Genomic DNA, 19,064 nt, shown 5'->3' on the forward strand with positions numbered 1-19,064 from the left:
TAGTTAAATAAGTGTGTGACTTTGGGCAAGTGACTTTTAACACCCTGAGTCTCAGTTTTATCACACGAGAAAAGAAGGGCTGTTGTGAAAATGAACTGAGATGAAATATACCTTGGGAAGCGGTAATGGCCTTGTGATTAAATTGCATGGACCCTGAACCAGATGGCCTCGTTTCCAATTCTATTGTGTCACTTAATAGCTGTGAAATTTTAGGCAGCTTATTTAACTTCTCTGAGCCTTACCTTCCTCTCTGTAAAACGGAGATACTGCTGCCTGCTTCATAGGATTGCTGCTAGAATTAAAAGAGTAGCACAAGGCTTCCCTGGTGGCGCAGTGGTTGAGAGTCCGCCTGCCGATGCAGGGGACGCGGGTTCGTGCCCCGGTACGGGAGGATTCCACGTGCCGCGGAGCGGCTGGGGCCCGTGAGCCATGGCCGCTGAGCCTGCGCGTCCGGAGCCTGTACTCCGCAGCGGGAAAGGACAACAGTGAGAGGTCCGCGTTCCGCAGAAAGGAAAAAAAAAAAAAGGGTAGCACAGAGTGCTTAGAATGATGACTGGCACGCATAGGACACCAAGGGTTATTAGCTATCATGACTGTAATGGACACATACAGTACGTATCAGAGTACTTGTCACTGAGCTTTTTTATAAACTTAAGGTTTGTGTTACTATGCCTGTTAGTATCTAAGATGTTTGAAATGGGACCTCCATTTGGCCCACAGGCTCTTCTGTGTGTGAGGCTGTAGGATTGACTGCTGGCCCTGCTTCTGTAACACGACACTGCTATAACCCTATTAACAGGACACTGTGAATTAAAACTTCTACCTCAGTGGCTGGGCCCCTGGAAGCAAGACATCTATGGGCTGAAGTCAGCAAGGGAAGGCGGCTTAAGATAGCTGAGAAACCTCAAAACTAAATCTTGACCAAATCACCTATGGAAGAGAATGCAGAATACTTAATACTATCCAGTACAGCTAAGAAAGGCGTTCTTGAATAAAATCAGATTATAAAAGGCCAGGTTTTCAAAGGGAAATAAAGAACTGTAACCAAGAAAGGAACACAGAAGCAAAGATGAGAATAGTGCAAGGGAATTAAAATCCAGAATGAAATGAAAGGAGTGGAGAGGAGTTTTACTGTTATCCCAACAAGATGATGAACTGGATGAGAGGGTATTAAAAACCACCTGTGGGTTCTTCAGCTCTAGGAGGCAGAGACCACGCAGCCTTCCTCTCTGCCCACCCAGCAGCCAGTACAATGATGGCATACCTAAGATACCCAGCAAAATTACTTAAACCCGATCATCACAAGAAGTTAGAACTTCTACTTGTTTTCTCTGTTGGGGAAGAAAAAGATTTTCAGAATGGAAAATGTGGGGAAAAAACATAATGGGAAACAAATGACTGCACTTGATGAAAGACTAAAAAGGAAAAATTTTGAGTTAATTTAAGAGAATACTTGCTAACAACTCAGAGGGCCTTAAAACTGATATAGGTGTCTTAAGACATGGTAAATGCCATTATCACATTTATTACTAATAAAATTTCATTCACTCTTTTTCTGGCATTTATGGAACCATTTTCGGTAATAATGTGATATATCACTGAAGCAACTTCAAATATCCTATTATATAAAGTCTATCACATATAGCTAAACTGGAAAATAAAATAAATTATAAATTCCCTATTCCTTTTACTCAATCAGGGATGGAAGTGTGGTGTGTATGCTGAAGGGAGTGTGTGAAATGATACAGAGTTTGAAAAAAAATCAACGAAATGAATACTTTAGATCTTTGTGGAAAAAAGGTTATGAGAGAAAGTACACTGTGGACGTCAGTGTTGAGAAGGACAAGGAAACTTTTATAATTATGAACTTTATTTTTATTTACTATGCCAACATTTTCAGGAAAGAGACTTTACATCCAGTTTTTATAATTCATTTTACAAGCAAATTCTAATATACAGTATTTACTCTGAACTGGTTTTTTAAATCGGTGGGAAAAACAATACTGCAGACATTAAAGATCGTGGTGTTTCTGATTTTAGTCAGCAGTGACTTAAGAGATTTTAAATTCTTAGGGACAGTATTATTTTGTTACGGCAATGCTTTACCAAGGAGAAAGTGGGTAGCTTTCCCCCAGCGAAGTTAAAACATATGATGTATCTTTAACAGCATAGTTGTGGACTGGTGCTCACCATCATAATCATTTACCCAAACATACTCTTTCAAATTGCTGCAGCAGAAAAATTGAAGGGAGGTGTGGAAAGAAAAATTTTAAATATAATTCAGGCATCAGAATTAAGAAAAACAGCAAGGCCATCATCCCCAAGGAAAAACATCAGGTATCTGTATTACAGCTATAATTAATGTGCAAATGTGTGCATAAGCATGCAAACATAACCACCCCAACTAATTCATAAACACGGAAACTATTATGCAAGATTGACAGTAAACTGAAACTATGCTGCAGTCCTACTGCTCTTCACTGCAAGCCTGTTTGATGATTCCAAATTGCATCCTCAGTGCCCTAGAGGCCAGGAAACCATCATGACAACTCTGCTCAGAAATGAAGAGTGCATCTCTGTGTCTGTTACACCATCCATGCTACAGGAAGATTTAGAAGTGACAGCTCTAGGGGGACCATGTTCTCTCTGATGCATCTGAGTAATATACTTAAGGGGACAATGAAACATTCAAAGAACTTAGTGCTTTCATGGAAAAAGTGACATGCTTAGAATACAACTGTGAAAGGCTGTACTTTGAACAGCAACAATTACAGAGAATTCATTTCAACAAAGAAAGCCACACCCGATAGGAGGCATTTCAATATTTCAGGCACAACTCCAAGCAGTTAAGCTCATTTAAAGTGCAAATCTGATATTTTCTTTCATATTCAGATTTTTACTTGTTAAAATACTTAGTAAAGTTCCCTAACATCTATATAAATACGATGAACAGTAGTCTATATGCCTGAAAATATTGCACAAATTAAAATGAGACTCCAAAAGAAAGATGCTAGAGGGTCTCAGTTATTAGAAACATTCTAAATGATATTACTATACAATCCTTTAATGCCTTAAAATCATCTGCACCTGTACTGATTAACTCCTTAGCCAAGCTGTCTTTAAGGAATTTTATATGCACCCCATTAACAGCCAAATGTATAATTCTACATACTCTATTTCCTCTTTCACCAATGTGAAACTTAACCAATGCCCTTAAGACTTCTTCCTCGGGATTTAGAATTCATACACTGCCACCATCTTCACCGAAATCACAAGAACCACGGAAAAGAGTGATCTGAGTTCCTGTGCAGGGGGATTTGGCACAGAGTTGACTTACAGAAGCACTAAAGAGAGATCGAGCCAAATGTGAGTGAGCTCTGATTATTCAGGTGAGCTACAGCCTCACCTCATTTCTGACTTAACATTTACTAAGGAGCAGACTAGCATAATATTCTTGCAGTTTTTAAAGAAAACTGCAGGCAAATACTTCGTTGTTTCATGCAAGCATCCTAGATTTTTTCTCTTAAATGTAATAGTATGCTTCATAATTATATTAATGAGTCTTCTGCCAAGACTAAGGCTCAACAAAGGTACAGAGAAATTGAACTGATGGATTAATATTTCTGCAAATTCATCAGGGATAAAAAATAGAGCAGGAAAAGGATTAGAATAAACATACTGCAGGAGTCAACATTTTTAATAAAGACATTTCCCTCAGACTAGGGGGTTAAAAATAAAGTAAAAATTTAAAAATTTTCCCCTAAAGATAAAGGCCTACTTGTTAATAATGTTTCACAAGAGTTTATATAATTTCTAAATAAACCAAGACCTACTAATCAGTATGTTTTACTTTAGGGAAACACCCCATTTGCAATATCTGAGATCAGTTTTCTTTCTCCTTCAAAATAAAAATCACATGTACCCACTTACAGCTTCAGCTATTACTGCTTGTCCCTATGAAGAAAAAAGAGCCTTCCTGATATGTCTGATCGCTTAGCATAGTAACAGTATCTGGACTATGTGAAAAACTTTCTCAACTTTAGTGCTTCTCTGGCAGAAGTGCTGTCAGATGAGAGTATGATACTAGATTTGTGTTGCTCACCTCTTACCAAACCCGAGAATCGCTGATATCTGGTGAACGGCAAATTCATTCGAATGGTTCCTTATAGGTAAGGAAAGACTGCATCAAATGGCAGTAAACACCTCTTTTCAAATTTCCGCTAGAGTACTTGCTGTGTTGTTCCTCTAAAATGGGGCGATGTACATTTTTTTAAAGGGATCCCTAGGAATTTGAGTGACTGATTTTTTGGCCATAAACCCTTTTGATAAATTTTTGGTCAGCTGATCACAACAAAGATTGACGTTGTAAATACTATCTGTGTGAAAGACATTAATTCTAACAAAAGCAGCAACAGTTGAACAGCCTGGAGATGCCATGATTTGGGAGAACAGGAGGGCAAATTTACTGAACCACCTGACAAGCGGCCTGCAGCATAATTAGGTTAATGCATATGGTCCCTTGGCAGTTCCACAGCTACCTTCTTAGCACATTAAAATAAATAAACATATTGCCATTGAAATATCTTTTAATACCTTTTAATAAAACATAATTTCCCCTTCCTAATTTTATTTTTCTTCCCAAACCTACTTTCAAGAAATTGTCATTCAAACATACACCAACATAAAAGGGAAAGCTGGAAAACTCAAAAAAACACAGCTATTATGAATTCTGGTTTTCTCAAGATAGTCTTACTTAAATTTATAATTATACTCAAAATACTTTAACTCGCTTTGCTATAGAAAATAGTTTTAAATCCCTATATATGGGATATTTATATCCCATCAAAGTTCTGTGCAAACATTTCAAGTCCATTATTCCAGTCTTCGGATATTAGCAGAAAGTCAATAAATATAAACATTGCAATAAAGACTTAATTTAAAATATATACTGTGGAACCTCAAAACAGCTATCATGGATCCATAAGTCGATAGGGTTCAAAATGGAATTACCAGCAAAACTCTAGCACCGACATATGTTACAAATGAATACATCTTTACGTCAGGTTTCAAGATGTATCCTCACTCGAGCTTTCCAAAATTTATTCAATAATAAAAACAAACACAAATGGTGTGTGTGTGTGTAAAACAAGATGTTAAAGCAACATATAATTGGTTTATATATATAATATGAAACATTTTTAGCCAGGGGAATTTGTCTGGTAAATAAATATTGAGACTATAGCAAAGAAAAATAAAACTTACATAAACTTCCCAATAAAAGCCTGATCTCCTGTATTCATCACAGAGCTTTTGCATAGACCTTTTAAATATACAAATCACTGGCCAGAACTCTACGTACAGACTACCATCTTCCATTATCACCAAATTTTTAGTTATAATAGTAACCATATTCACAGGAGGGATGAGTGAAAAAGGGTGAGGCTGTGACAACCACAATTAATACAGACCTTAAAAGGACTAAATCAGCAAAGCACATTTGTTGCTTGCTAAGTGGAATATTATGAATTTTCTGATGTGCAGAGGGATGGATAACATTAGAGCCTTCTGTAGACCTCTGAATGGGTAAGCAAACTTTTGTGTTTACCTGAGACAAATATGCTCAAATACTATGTACTTCAACCAGGATATAAAATGGAAGAGCCAAACTAGTAGAAGCTTCCACATTTTAATTTTTAGATTTGCAAGCTTTCAATGGAACCTCCATCACAGTAGCAAACTGCACATAAAGCTATTACAGACTGTTTTTTAAAAAAACAAATTGGCAGGTGATGGCTATGCTTAATGTATCTTTGGTTTAGGAAGACGAGAATATTGATTAGAGGCCAAACAATCCCCAGAATTCAAATTGTCATTAGGATTCTGCATGATTTCTTTTCTTCTTGTTAGTGGCCTTGGGATGCTTGTCTTGGACTGGAAGTTTTGAGGCTCTAGTCGGGGGCTGCTTATTTGTTTTTGTTTGAAAGAGCCAGCAGGGGGGCGGAGCTTAGATGCTTTTGGATTTGGATTATTTGCAAGATTTGTTTGACTAGATGTTGGCTGGAGTTTTGCAGAATTACATGGTGTGATTATTGGTGACTTCTTACAAGTGGGATTCCCACTTGGACACGTTTCAGGAACTGGAGGAGGTACCACAGAATTCAAGATGGATGGCTTAAAAAGCTTCGAGGACTTGGGCTGAGATGTGTAGCCCTCTGGTGAAGACTGATTTCTTCCAACTGTCTTAGCCTGGTCTACTATACTTGACTGGGGAAGTGTCTGAAGAGAAGTGGTTACAAATTGCATGTCACTAATTTGATTATTTGCCAAATGATAAGGCTCTTGAGCATTCATGGTCATGTTCAAGTCTGCTTCAGAAGGTGTACGCTTCACCACATCCTTAGTGAATTCTGGGCTTGATGAAAAAGGCCGGTCTTCCAGACCACTGCTGCTTTCTTGTTGCAAGCCGTGTGTAAAGCTTTCATCCAGAGGTGCAACAGCCTGATGTATGCCCTGGATTATGCACTCACTGTGGGCCTCGGTATGTTGTGGCTTTGCTAGTTTTCCCTGGGCGTGGTCTGTGGGTCTGGGAAGGCTGCTGGAAGGCTGTAGTACTTGAGGCTATTAGAATTAAAAACAACATTAGCAACAATTCATTTTAGAAATAACACCCAGAATTAATATAAGTTCCAATTAGGCTGTGTTGGTACTTATTATGTTTTAATATGAGAAGCATGTGGGGGTTTTTCAATTAAAACATAAATTGCAATATTCAAGTAATTCATGAGACACATACAAGAGTGATGATGCAAACAAAAAATGGTACAGGCAGTAAACACTAAACAAGATCCAAAATCCAACAGGAGAAAAGAAAAATATTAAAGTACTGATTTACTGTAAAAAATGATTCCTACCTTAATTGATTCATTAATTATTTAAAACTTTATATATAAGACAGCTTGACAGAATGATAGCAACTATGACCTTCAGAATATTACCCATTTTAAAGGCTTATTTTTTAAGGAAAGCTCTATACCACTTCAATACACTTCATCAGAGGAAGCATTAACTTCAAAGTGTCAGGTGCTGTACCTCTATCGAGAATTAAAATTACCAGCAGATAAACAATTTAGAATGAAGATTATATTCTCAGTTGATGTGAAATTCTAATTACTTAAAAAAAAATAGGTCAACATCTTTAGCTAATGTTAACCTACCTTTAATATTCTTACTGAAAAGTTTCAGAATAAAATGTTTTCACAGCTTATTTGTTCTGTCTCGATGCCATTTGAGGGATCAACCAAGGTTCTCTTATGGCTGATATATGAAAAACAGATTTACCTTCCCCAAGAGCAAATGTCCATTAATAAAACTAAAAATAACCAGCCTTTTGAATGATGTCTGAGATTAAAACAGATTTCAAGTTGCCTGTAACTTGAACTAAAGCTCAGAAGCCTACAAAAGTAAAGTTCTTACGGCTCACATGCCTTGCACACACTTCTCTGGAGCTTACTGTGTGATTATATTCTATACAAATCAGAGGAAACATACAACTTCCATTACTTTGGGGCATTCAGTAAAGAAATATGAATCTTAAAGTTATCTTTCAATGGCCCAAACAGTTAAAAGTTTATGGGGCAGAGCCTATTGGTCATATCATGATACAGGAATAGTTGCTCTAAATGTTTACACACACACACACACACACATACACACACACCCCTCATATATACGTTCTATTAAATAACGTGGGCTGAAAATGTCAAAAAATTTGGCAAAGGGCTTTGAAACATGAATGTTTTTAAAAGACCATATTTTACTAATAATTTTTTTACCATGCTAATCCACAAACAAATCTACACAGTATCTCTAATTTCCCCAAAAGAAAGGGTGAATCTATTTATGTTGCATCATTTGTATTTTGCTCCTTTTTTCACCTCCTTGACCAGCACTGGACAATGGCTACCAGAGTCAGAAATCAGGGATTAGATTATGGAGGGGTTACAAGTTACTGAGAACAAAGGTCACCAACTCATGGAGGGATGGTTGGTCGTGATGGCATGGGGTCGACTTGCTACTTATAATAATAATAAACATCAGGAAAATGACTACTCAAAGTTAATCCATGCAGAATATGTTACATTAAACTTTTATCTTAGAATATTTAAAATAAATAAGTCATGTCAGTTTTTGCTTCAAGATAAATGTCCTAGTTAAAGTCACTGGGCATTTTCACAATATATCACCACAGAGATGATTTAGAGGTACTAAAATCATCAAGGAATTTATTCAAGACTCTCCTTGGGATTCCCTAGAAAAAACTGGCCATGCCAAAGTGATATATTCTTTAGAAAGATCAGTAAAAATATAAAGCAGGGCCCTATTAAGCAAACCAAAATCTACCTAAGGGAAAAAAAAAAAGCAACCAAGGAGGAGAAAAGTGCAACATTAAACGGTTAATTGAATGGGGATCTGTTTTCCCTTTTTACCTCTTTTCACCTTTAAAAACAATAAGATAGTCTAGTCTCGAATTAAAAATCTTAAAACAATTTAAGACCTTTGAAAATATCAGTGACAATCTAAATAAATGATTTTATTGTAATATGTCTATTGCCCATAAGGAAAAAAATGGTATAAATATGCACTACCAGCTCAAAGCATACAGGTATAATTTTCTAAGTAAGATTAAACTGATTATTAAGATAATCAAGCCTCCAGAAAAGGGGCACTATGAACTGTAGATAAATTATCCATGTGCATTGTTCTGATTACTTATATTACCCAAATGACCACTGCTTACCAGAGAACTAAATGGAAATACAGCAGAGTGTCAGGTCAGAAAGATGTTCTGCTTGTATTAGAGGCAATAAAGCTCAATAACAAATACTAAAGAACTAGAAAATAATCAGGTTTTTAAAAAATAACAAAATTTTGAGTCTTTTAACTGAGAGGAGTTAGACTGACCAATTATAAAAAAAGTGTCCATACTATCATTTAATTACATTAAATAAATCACTGGTTTCTAAATGCTGAATAATATAGATTTTATATTTTTATTAGAAGTTTATTTTAAATAATTTAATTTCCCTATCCCAAAATAAATGTCTTATTTTATTATTTATTTGAAAACTAGTTTGTAAATCGATTCTGCTACTTGATCTTCTGTCTCTAGAAGAAGATCAAGAAATGACTATAGTGAGGACCAAGGAAAGGCTTACTCCTGATTTGTGGAAGACTGTGTAAAACTGGTTACCCACTAAAGACTGGGTTGTCATTAATTACCTGTTGACAAGTAGAACAACAAGTTGCCTCTTAACATCTAGCAAGCAAAAGCAAAGATGTGTTCGGACAGCTTGCTGCTTGCAGTACAATTCCCCAAATTCTAAACTCTCAGCTGTGTATTAACAATTCATCTTGCCCACGTTTACTACTGCACTACCACAGGTGTTTTCAGAATGAATTTTAAATATAAAAAGAAAATTCCCATGTATCAGGGATAATAAGATCAATAGGAAGGAATATCAAAACCATTCATTCATTTAAAAAATGTCTGATATATCATGCACTGTAGTAGGTGTAGGAAAATATGAACCTGAACACAAAGCTGTTCCTGTGGTTGAGAGGCCTCATAAGAAAGAGTCAAGTAGACAAATGATGAGACCATGTCTCAAGCATAACAAAATGTAGAAGCAAGAAGAAAATATATGCCTGATTAGAGAGGTCACAGAAGGCATCCAAGAATTGCAAACATCTGAACTGAGTTTTAAGATGAGTAGGAGTTTGCCAAGAAGACAAGAAGGGAAGAACATTCAGGGTAAAGGGCCAGTACATGCAAAACACAAAGGCAAAAAAAAAAGAACATAATTATGTTCTAGTAACTTCAAATTGTTTGAATTGACAAGCACAATGTTGGTAGGAAAGTGTAAGCAAGGGCCAACTCATAAAGGAACTTGCATCAGGCCGAATAGTTCTGACTCTGTACAGTAGATGATGGGAGACATTGATGAATTTTAAGCAGAGGAATTGTAAGACCCAATGTGTATTTTAGAATGTCACTGGTGGGATCAGTGAGGAATGTAACAGTAGGGGATGAGACTGTTAAGCATAACACCCAGGTAGTACGCCATTGCTAACAGCAAAAGTGATAAATTATAAGGGTTTAAAATTAGGATATAGGAAAAAAAACTGGAAATGATTGAAAGAGTTTTGAAGGAGATAGAGAAATTTAAGATGAGTTCAGGTTTCCGGCTTCGAAGATGAAAAGACGAGGTATTGCCCTGTATCAAAAAAAGACCTCTGGGGAAGTTGCCCACCAGCCCATTCATTACATAGCTTCAGCCGCCCACAAGACTCAGAGGGCAAAAGGAATTCCCCCACTACTGCAGGGACCTCTGGAAACTCTCTGTAGTCACAAATTCGTAGAGCTTTAGTACTCCATCCTTGCAACTTGTAGAAAGGTTGGTTACTAAAGCTTAAAAATGTGGATCCATTCCTGGACTGAAAGAACTCAGGGCTTCTAACTGGACTCAGCAACTTCAAGTCTTACTTTAGTAGTTAAATACATATACTTCAGCACACTATTCTGAGAATTCTCAGATGCAATGGCTACAGATGTTAAGGTCAAGAGTGCCAGCAATAGGCACTACTGGGTAACTATGCAAGGGATTGATAGGCATCTTCAATGATAACCTTAAATGTCTATTCTGTGCTGCTTACAAAGATAACCAGAGACTATGTGCTTCTTAAGGCATGTACCACGCTTTATTCATTTTTTGTTGTTGTAGTTGGTATCCTCAGTATTTGGCACACAGCAGGGATTAAATATGTATTTACTAGATAATAAATAAATAAATGAGTATTGGTAAGTGGTATATTCCAGCACGGCTTCTTTGGTAACAGACTAGCAAAATGATACTCCCCTATTAGGTCAATGATGCAGCACTAATTTAAATGAGTCTTAATAACTGATGGAAAAGAAATCTTATAATTAAAAAAATGTTTTCTCTAAATAAGTTTGGGGTCAGCTTAATGATTCATGTTTAGAAGCATAGCATGAAGGATTCATTACATGTTAGCTTGAACACAGCACCTCCCATTATGACCTGCACCTCCCATAATGATCCACCAGCTACGCCAGAGATGTTTTTTAGTTGGGAGACTTGACATTTCTGGATGAAATATGTTAGGGAAACTGTCTTAACAAGCATTCAACTATTTTCCATTTCTCATTCTAATAATTAAAAATGATTATAACATGTAAAACACTTAGGATAGAACCTCCCAGAGCACATCAAAATTGCTCAGTAAATGTCACTCACGATTATGAAAAGGTGTGAAAATGATTAATTCAAGCCATTGTCCTTTTGTAACTACATCTTGGGGGGGCGGGGAAGCAACTTCTATAATAGTATTATAATAAACTAGTTGCTACAGATTGCAAGGTTTCCAGGCTCCAAATACATATCTCAATAATGTCAGTCATATCTAAATGTTTTAAATCCACAGGAGGCATATCTGATATGACACAGAAGTCAAGATTCCTCAAGTGTCCTCCTGGAGATAAACCAGAGCTAGGACATGCAAGGCACTTTAACGTTTAGAGAAAATTTACATGTGGCTACATGAAGGAGCTAGTACAACACAGTACTGAATCACTGAGCTTTGGAAGTCAGACTGATCTGGATTTGAGTTCTGGCTCTATCTCTATCAGTGAGATATTGGGTAAATTATCTTACTACTCTGAGATGGAATTTTGTAACTTGTAAAATGAGGATAATAGTGCCTACACCTCACTGAATTGTTGTAAATCACAAATGATAACATGCATATAAAGTGCTTAGTATTATGCCTGACACATTACAAATACTTGAGAAATATTATACTCTAGACTGTAAAAGAAGGGTTTCCCTTCTTTCCAATGGTAGACAACCAAACTCTACGCTCACATGCATAATCTCTAGTTATCACAAGACCCTAGGTGGAAGGTACTATCTTCTTTTTGTAAATGAGTAAACTGAGGTTAAATGAAATTAAGTAGAATCTCCAAATTCACAGACTTTAGTAAATGGCAAAGCCAGAATTTGAACTGACAGAGAATTTAAAATGCAGCACTAAAATTTTATTATTCTTTGATATTTGGGTTAAGTCCAATGAGTTCACAGACTTTCAGAATATGCAGTATAGCCAGATGATTGCTTTAAAAACTCAAAAAGACAGATTCAATACCAACATTCAGGTATTAACCTTCCTAGATAATGTCCTATTTCCTTCTTAGCTGATCTGTCCTACAGAGGATAACTCTCAGACACCAAATTCAAGCCACATGGTGAAGCAGTATTTCCAGGGAAAAGTGGTTCCAAGAGACCCACTGGAGGAAATATACTGAACACAAGGAAATGCAAATTAGCACTCATCACAAAAACTCTTCACCTTCACCCTTTCATAGCACTTCAAAGATTTCTAGCATTAACATAAGAAAAAATAGTCATATCTGTAAACATACAAAGGAAGTTTCTGTAAACATTCTTGTTCTAAAGTCACCAATAGTAAGACAGCAGCTAGAAACACCAAGTCCTGATGGAGTAAAAATATGTCAAAGTGTGTATGGTAGAAAACAGAAAATGTTCATAAAAATGCTATTGCATAACAGACACAGGAATGACCTAATATTATTTTCTTGATACATACAAGTTTATTATCATTATTAAATACATTTCAAAGGTTAAAAGGAAGATGGTAATGGAGCCATTTGTAACATGCCTGTAACTTCATGCAGGCTCTGACATGCATCATGCAAACTGGGGGGGAAAAAGTTACAATGAAGAAGGTGGTAGGAAAAAATCTGAAATTGTACTGTACCACGCTTTGTCAGAGAAGTAATGGACTAACTTCTCAACTCCTTGCCAATGGCATAATGGGAGAGCAGAGACAAGAAAAAGACAGGACAGTGGTGTCAGAGACCACATACAACACCAAGGAATTGCCATGACTGGGTAGCAGCCCACGGTATTTGCTTTTCTTTTGTTGTATTTTTCTAGGACTTATTATTTTAATATATTTCTATAAAATGAAAACATATTCTTAATAGATTTATACCTTCTTGCTGAAGTGGTTTGCAAGTTAATACAAATATTCATATCCACAGAACAGTGTATATAATCTTCTTACCCTTAAAAGGAATCACTTGAAGAATCTTACCAAATAAAATACTGAAAAGAATTTTGACACAATTAATATTCATACTCCAAAGATCTAAAAAGGTTTAGCTGCATGTAATCCCTTATAAATGAAGTAGAAATTATTTTTAATAATTTCAGTCTTGCATATTATAAATACAACTGAACGTTAATTTACTTTTAACTGCTGCTGCATTAAAGACCAATAAAAGAATAATCTGATTTTCATGTATGTCTTAAATATAATGTTCTACATTATAAGCAAGGCTCCCCACATCACTATAGAGATGGAAGACAGGACTGGATCCCTAGTATAACTAGATTCAAAGAATTCTGGTCTATAATTCACATGAACCCAATCAAAGCTTCCAAGGATTCCTGAGGACCAGGAATGCTCTCATTCCCTAGATCTCAGAATAGTGCCTCTAGATCTCAGAGAACTTAGGGAAGATATCTGACTGATAAATATAAATTATAAATAAGCAATTTCTGAAATAAGGAGTTCAATGACTTTTCTAAGTTGATCAGTTAACTGCTTTTAAAAACTATTAACACAACACTGTAAAGCAACTATACTCCAATACAAATTAATTAAAAATATAAAAACTATGGGCGTGAATAATAGTGACTTAAGTAAGTATTTACTGCACAGGCATAATTAGTGTGAGATGCTTAATTTTCATGGGTCTATATCTCTAAGACAAAGAACCCATCAGCATCTACCCCTGGGATGGAGAACAGTTCAGGGAAAAAAAAAAAACTAAACTAAATAACATCATAATAGTACAATTCCACTGCTGTGACCAATACGCATGGTATATTTATCCAGAGTAGGATACTGCAGGCACTATGACATGGCAACAAATACAGCTAACAAGACAATCCCACAATCTGCAGAGCAGGCTATAAAAGGCTTATACAGATAACAGCAATTGCTTTGTTTCTCATAATTGCAAGGTGTTGAGAAAGAAACTAACCCATGCCTACGTTTATGGGACGGCCTCCTGGACCATGAGTTTGATGCACATTTCTAGTCAATTAACCAGTGACTAATCTGCACTTGAATTAACTGCAAATATGGACACAGTGCCATATTCTGTATCAACCACACTTTTAAAAAAATAGCTTACTGTAAAATCGAATTGTTCAGTTTTTACTGAGTTACTCTTTGACTTCATCAAAAATATTTTATTTTTATGAAAAGTCACTCTCAGAGCTAAATTCTCATTAAAGCACTGACTGATGCTATCTTTACATGTACAATTGATTACAGTCACATGGTGAAGCCAATCATATTGAGCCACGTTAATGTATACCTTATGAACATGTTTGACAGTTTAACAATACACATCAAGCATCTCTAAAAAGCACACACCCTTTAAGAACCATCCTTCTAGTGCTGACACTGATCTAAACACAAGAATGAATTGCATTACAATAGAATCTCTGTTTAATAGGGGAAAATGGAAACAACATCAATGTCAAACAACAGGAAAACATTAAATAAATGATATCATGTAGCCATTAAAATGTTTTCAAGAAATATTTACTATATAAAAAATGCTCATATAATACTATGTGAAAAAAGCAAAACAAAAAACTGGGGAAAAAATATGAGAGTATCATACATATGTCCTAACAGAAAGTACTGTTTCATGAATCTTTAATCTGAATATTAAATATACACACACGTGTGTCTTGGGTTATAAATATATAGTTTCATTCAGTAAATATATACTGGGTTATGATGTAAAATGAATTTGTCAAAAAAGGTTTGTGAAACAACCCCTGAAGGTTGTAAGAGGAGGAGGAAAATATAAGGCAATATAATTGCCATTCTTAATATAATTCTGGTGAATACAATTAGTGATTATTATAATATAAATTTAGAAATCAGGCAGCACTGCATCAAGAAACTGCTGGGCTGGATTGGGAGTTTGGGATTACCAATGCAAACTATCATATATAGGATGGATAAACAACAAGGTCCTACTGTATAGCACAGGGAACTATATTCAATATCCTGTGATAAACCATAATAAAAGAGAATATGAAAAAGAATATATGTATGTATAACTGAGTCACTTTGCTGTACAGCAGAAACTAAATACAACATTGTAACTCAACTATACTTCAATAAAATTTTTTAAAAAAGAAACTGCTGGGCTTAATATGGCTATTAAGACATAAACATGTATTTGTTACTTTTGTTGCTTAAAAACAACTTTTTTCTTCCAATTTAAGTTACTGTATGTGGAAGCTAAAGGAAGTAAGATTTCTAAATTCTTTCAAGAAAGGTGTTAAACAGAGAATTTTAAGTCTCTTTAGGCATGATAAGAAATAGGTATTATTCCAAGATATACTTTTTGAAAAGTCAGGTATTCCTGAAAGCATATGCTCTGGCAAGAAATGTTATTTGAGATTACCATTAAGGCTGTTACTTGCCAAAAGTAATTATTTTTATTAAATTTTCATACTGTGAGGTAGGTTTTATATATATATATATATATAATTCCTAATTTTACACAGTTGGAAATTAGAAAGACTAAACCAATGCCAGTTAAGTCAGTTGGACAAAAGCTGAAGTGCCTACTGACAGCAGGAAGACCTTTGAATGTTTAAATGTAGATATTTTCTGCTAACCTAGGGAAAATTTAATTTGAAACTGGGAGATAAGCATCATCAAGCTGAGACTAGTAATACACCTGAGAAAAGGAATGTAAGTCAAAATTTCCTGAGAAAGTAAAAAAAAAGACCAGGATTTTCCTTTTATCTCCATTTTTTTAGAGTTATTCTTAAATTCACCAAGAACATCCTTGGCCACTGCAGCTTTCTGGAGTTACCAGAGCTAAATAGTCCCTGTAAACATTAGTTATTTCACTCTCTGCAATATCTACAACAGGCTCTCTCTTTATGCCTGTTTTATTAGGTCCACTACTCTTACACATTTTAAAAAACAAAACCAAAAACAGACTACCTTGCTGAAGACTAATAGCCAAGCTTACCTGGCTTCTGCGTTTACAAAAAAAGGCAGTTCGCTTAAGTTGATGTTCAAGAGGGCATCAGAAAGAACTTATTATTGAAACACGATAATGTAGGAGAACTCTCTCAACTACATACCATCACTTACAGAATTAACCTCTCCAAAATTAAAATCAGCACTAGAAATCACAAACTGACTAAATGTGGAGAAAAATATTGTTTCACTGAATATATAGCAGTTTAGTGCAGGAAATGGGGACACCTATTCCAAAACTCTCTGGAAAACTACTGGATTTACTCCCATAATTTCATATCCTTCTCCTTCTCTATATTTTATCGTTATAAAATAATAAACATTATTATTTTACACTCTTTTATATTTTTTTTATACTCCTTCAGGCGTTCTCAGGGTAAATTTAAAACAGTGTAGTAGTTTAAACATATTTCCTTTAAAGGAACCTTCAAAGCTCAATAAGAGCTGTCAAAAAGCTGTGAACAGGGCTTCCCTGGTGGCACAGTGGTTGAGAGTCCGCCTGCCAATGCAGGGGACGCGGGTTCGTGCCCCGGTCCGGGAAGATCCCACATGCCGCAGAGCGGCTAGGCCCGTGAGCCATGGCTGCTGAGCCTGCACGTCCTGAGCCTGTGCTCTGAAACGGGAGAGGCCACAACAGTGAGAGGCCCACGTACCGCAAAAAAAAAAAAAAAAAAAAAAAAAAAAAAAAAAAAAAAAAAAGCTGTGAATAAGTCCTCTAGTTAGCACTTTCCACAAACAGAGTTCTACAAGTCTCAGGGCCAGTTCTCTTAGCTGCATAAGCCACGAGAACTTACCCAGGAAAAGACTCCAATGTATATACCTTCTCCTAGGTGGCCAACACATCCAAACTCTGGCAAACCAAACTTTCTTTTTGCTAACTTTGAGATGCAGAGAAAGCAGGTTTGACCTAGAAAAGCTAGAAAGACAGTTCTTGATAGTAGTGCTGAAGGACAGACGGTGCTGCTTCATAGTTGGAAATGAAAAAAATACCTCTGAACCCAAAGGAGAAAGAAGCATTTGGAAATGGAGAGCCAACGATTCAGGTGAGGGATAAGTAATTTCTAAAGCTATACGAATGAGAAACTAGTGAAATGGGTGCTTCTGGGAAACATGTTTTAAAAATAAATCTAAACTATTTGTAATACTGAATAATTAACCTTAAACTCCAATTCCATATTACATGTAGCTGAGAAGGAGAATAAGGGAGAAGAACAGTGGAGAAAAATAACAGGGACTATAAGGGGGCTTCAGAAAAGTTAAGGTAGGTGCGTAATTTACCTCAGTCTGAGGTAAATCTGTCAACCATGCAGTATACTGGCTACAGCTTAAGAATACATTATCATTTGTTGTAATTGCCCTTTGAAATTCAGATTAGTTCACTAGCAATTTAGTATAATTCTTTATGTGCTAGCCATCTTCAAATAGAGGAGAAAGCAACCTAATTGAAGCAAAGGAAGTAAAAAGGAGGATTTACAAAGGTGGTAGGAGATGGGAAAGGAGGAAAAGGGAGGAACGCTTTCACCCAACAAATTAACTTGCTAGTAAATAAACTTGATATAAAAGTCTATGCAAACTCTATTCCATTGTTCTTTAAAAAGTGCAAAAGGGAAGGAAAGGCATAATGATCAAAAAATAAACTTCAAACCTTGTCTCAAATTCATGTTGATACTTTATAATTGACTAATTCAAGAAATAAAGTTTTATTTGAATAAATCACATTTAAAATTTTTAACTGCTTAAAATTTCCCCCTTTTGGACCTTTGATACTTCACATGACTTTGATAAGAATAATTTATGAAAAAATTGATATGAATCACAAATCAGGGCAAATCTATGGAAAAGGCATAAAAGTGACTCTGTGATAACATTTATATCTTTTTCATTAACATTAGCTTTTTTTGGGTGACTTTTCAAAAAAGATAAAATATAACCAACTTACCAGTTATATACTTAAGTACATAATACAAAATAATAAATGCTGTTTTGGAAAGCAGATTTAATGTAAACAAAGATTTTTTTTTGAAGTCAAACAATTACTAAATCATTAGAAATGTTAGTAAACCATGCATATTCAAAAGCCATTTCTTCTGTACTGTAAAGCAGCTGACAAATTAAAAGACATATTAGTTATTAAAAAACACTCTTAAAAATGATTTAAAAGATTTTTGTATTAGATGACAGTGAAACACAATGAACACCTTTTGATTAGAAAATATTTAAAGAAATGTGCAATGGTCTAGTAAGCCTGCTCCCTAAACTATATGCATCTGTCCGTTATACTACTGCAGATGGTGTATACATGTTTCACATGACTAGATTTAAAACATTTTATTCATATAGCTCAAGGTCATGAAAATAGAAAATATATTAAAGACAGATGCATGTCGGTAGGTATAGGGTCACTGGCAATAGGTTTAAACGGCATTAGAATGACATTAACTTCAGACAGCTTTCCTAAGGCTCTAAGGAGAAAAGTCTATTTACATGCAGTCAAAGGAAGTATTAATTAAGAGAGGAGAGCCCAGGGAGTGCTGGTTTAGCGTGTGCCTGCAGGTCACTCTGGAGGGAGAGGAGGTGCTGGGGAGGGATAGTCATGCAGAAGGGGAATACCATGAATGGGAAGCCAGAGCAGGATAGGAGTGAGAGACACAGACTCACTCTGTCTGCGGTGCGGTGGAACAGTCCGTGGGATGCCTTGGAAGGAGCCCTGCCAAGGAGAGAAGGAGGGGGCAGAATACCCACCCTGTGCAGAGAGAGATGGGGGTAGGGAGGTATAATAAAAAAGGGAACCAAAAAATAGAGAAACCACAGTCATACTTTAAAAAAAAATAACAGTGTTAATGAGAAGACAGATTTCATTTTTTAAAATACAGGCA

The 19,064-nt window shown here is 35.8% G+C and overlaps 1 protein-coding gene across 5 annotated transcripts in view; it reads right to left on the bottom strand.

Moving 5' to 3' along the window:
- Nucleotides 1-1,858: 1,858 nt before the first annotated feature.
- Nucleotides 1,859-19,064, bottom strand: part of CCSER2 (coiled-coil serine rich protein 2) — a 153,380-nt gene continuing 136,174 nt past the window's right edge. For 4 of the 5 annotated variants that reach the window (XM_024742506.1, XM_024742507.1, XM_024742508.1 and 1 more), the window contains one exon: nucleotides 1,859-6,618. In XM_024742506.1, the coding sequence (XP_024598274.1) occupies nucleotides 5,800-6,618 (819 nt within the window). In that variant the 3' untranslated portion in view covers nucleotides 1,859-5,799. Of the gene's footprint in view, nucleotides 6,619-18,846; nucleotides 18,932-19,064 lie in introns of all 5 variants that reach the window. The other variant, XM_024742509.1, reaches the window with a different exon arrangement.

The sequence above is a fragment of the Neophocaena asiaeorientalis genome, unplaced genomic scaffold (genome assembly GCF_003031525.2).
Source record: "Neophocaena asiaeorientalis asiaeorientalis breed wild unplaced genomic scaffold, Neophocaena_asiaeorientalis_V1.1 scaffold598, whole genome shotgun sequence".
Taxonomy (NCBI): domain Eukaryota; kingdom Metazoa; phylum Chordata; class Mammalia; order Artiodactyla; family Phocoenidae; genus Neophocaena; species Neophocaena asiaeorientalis.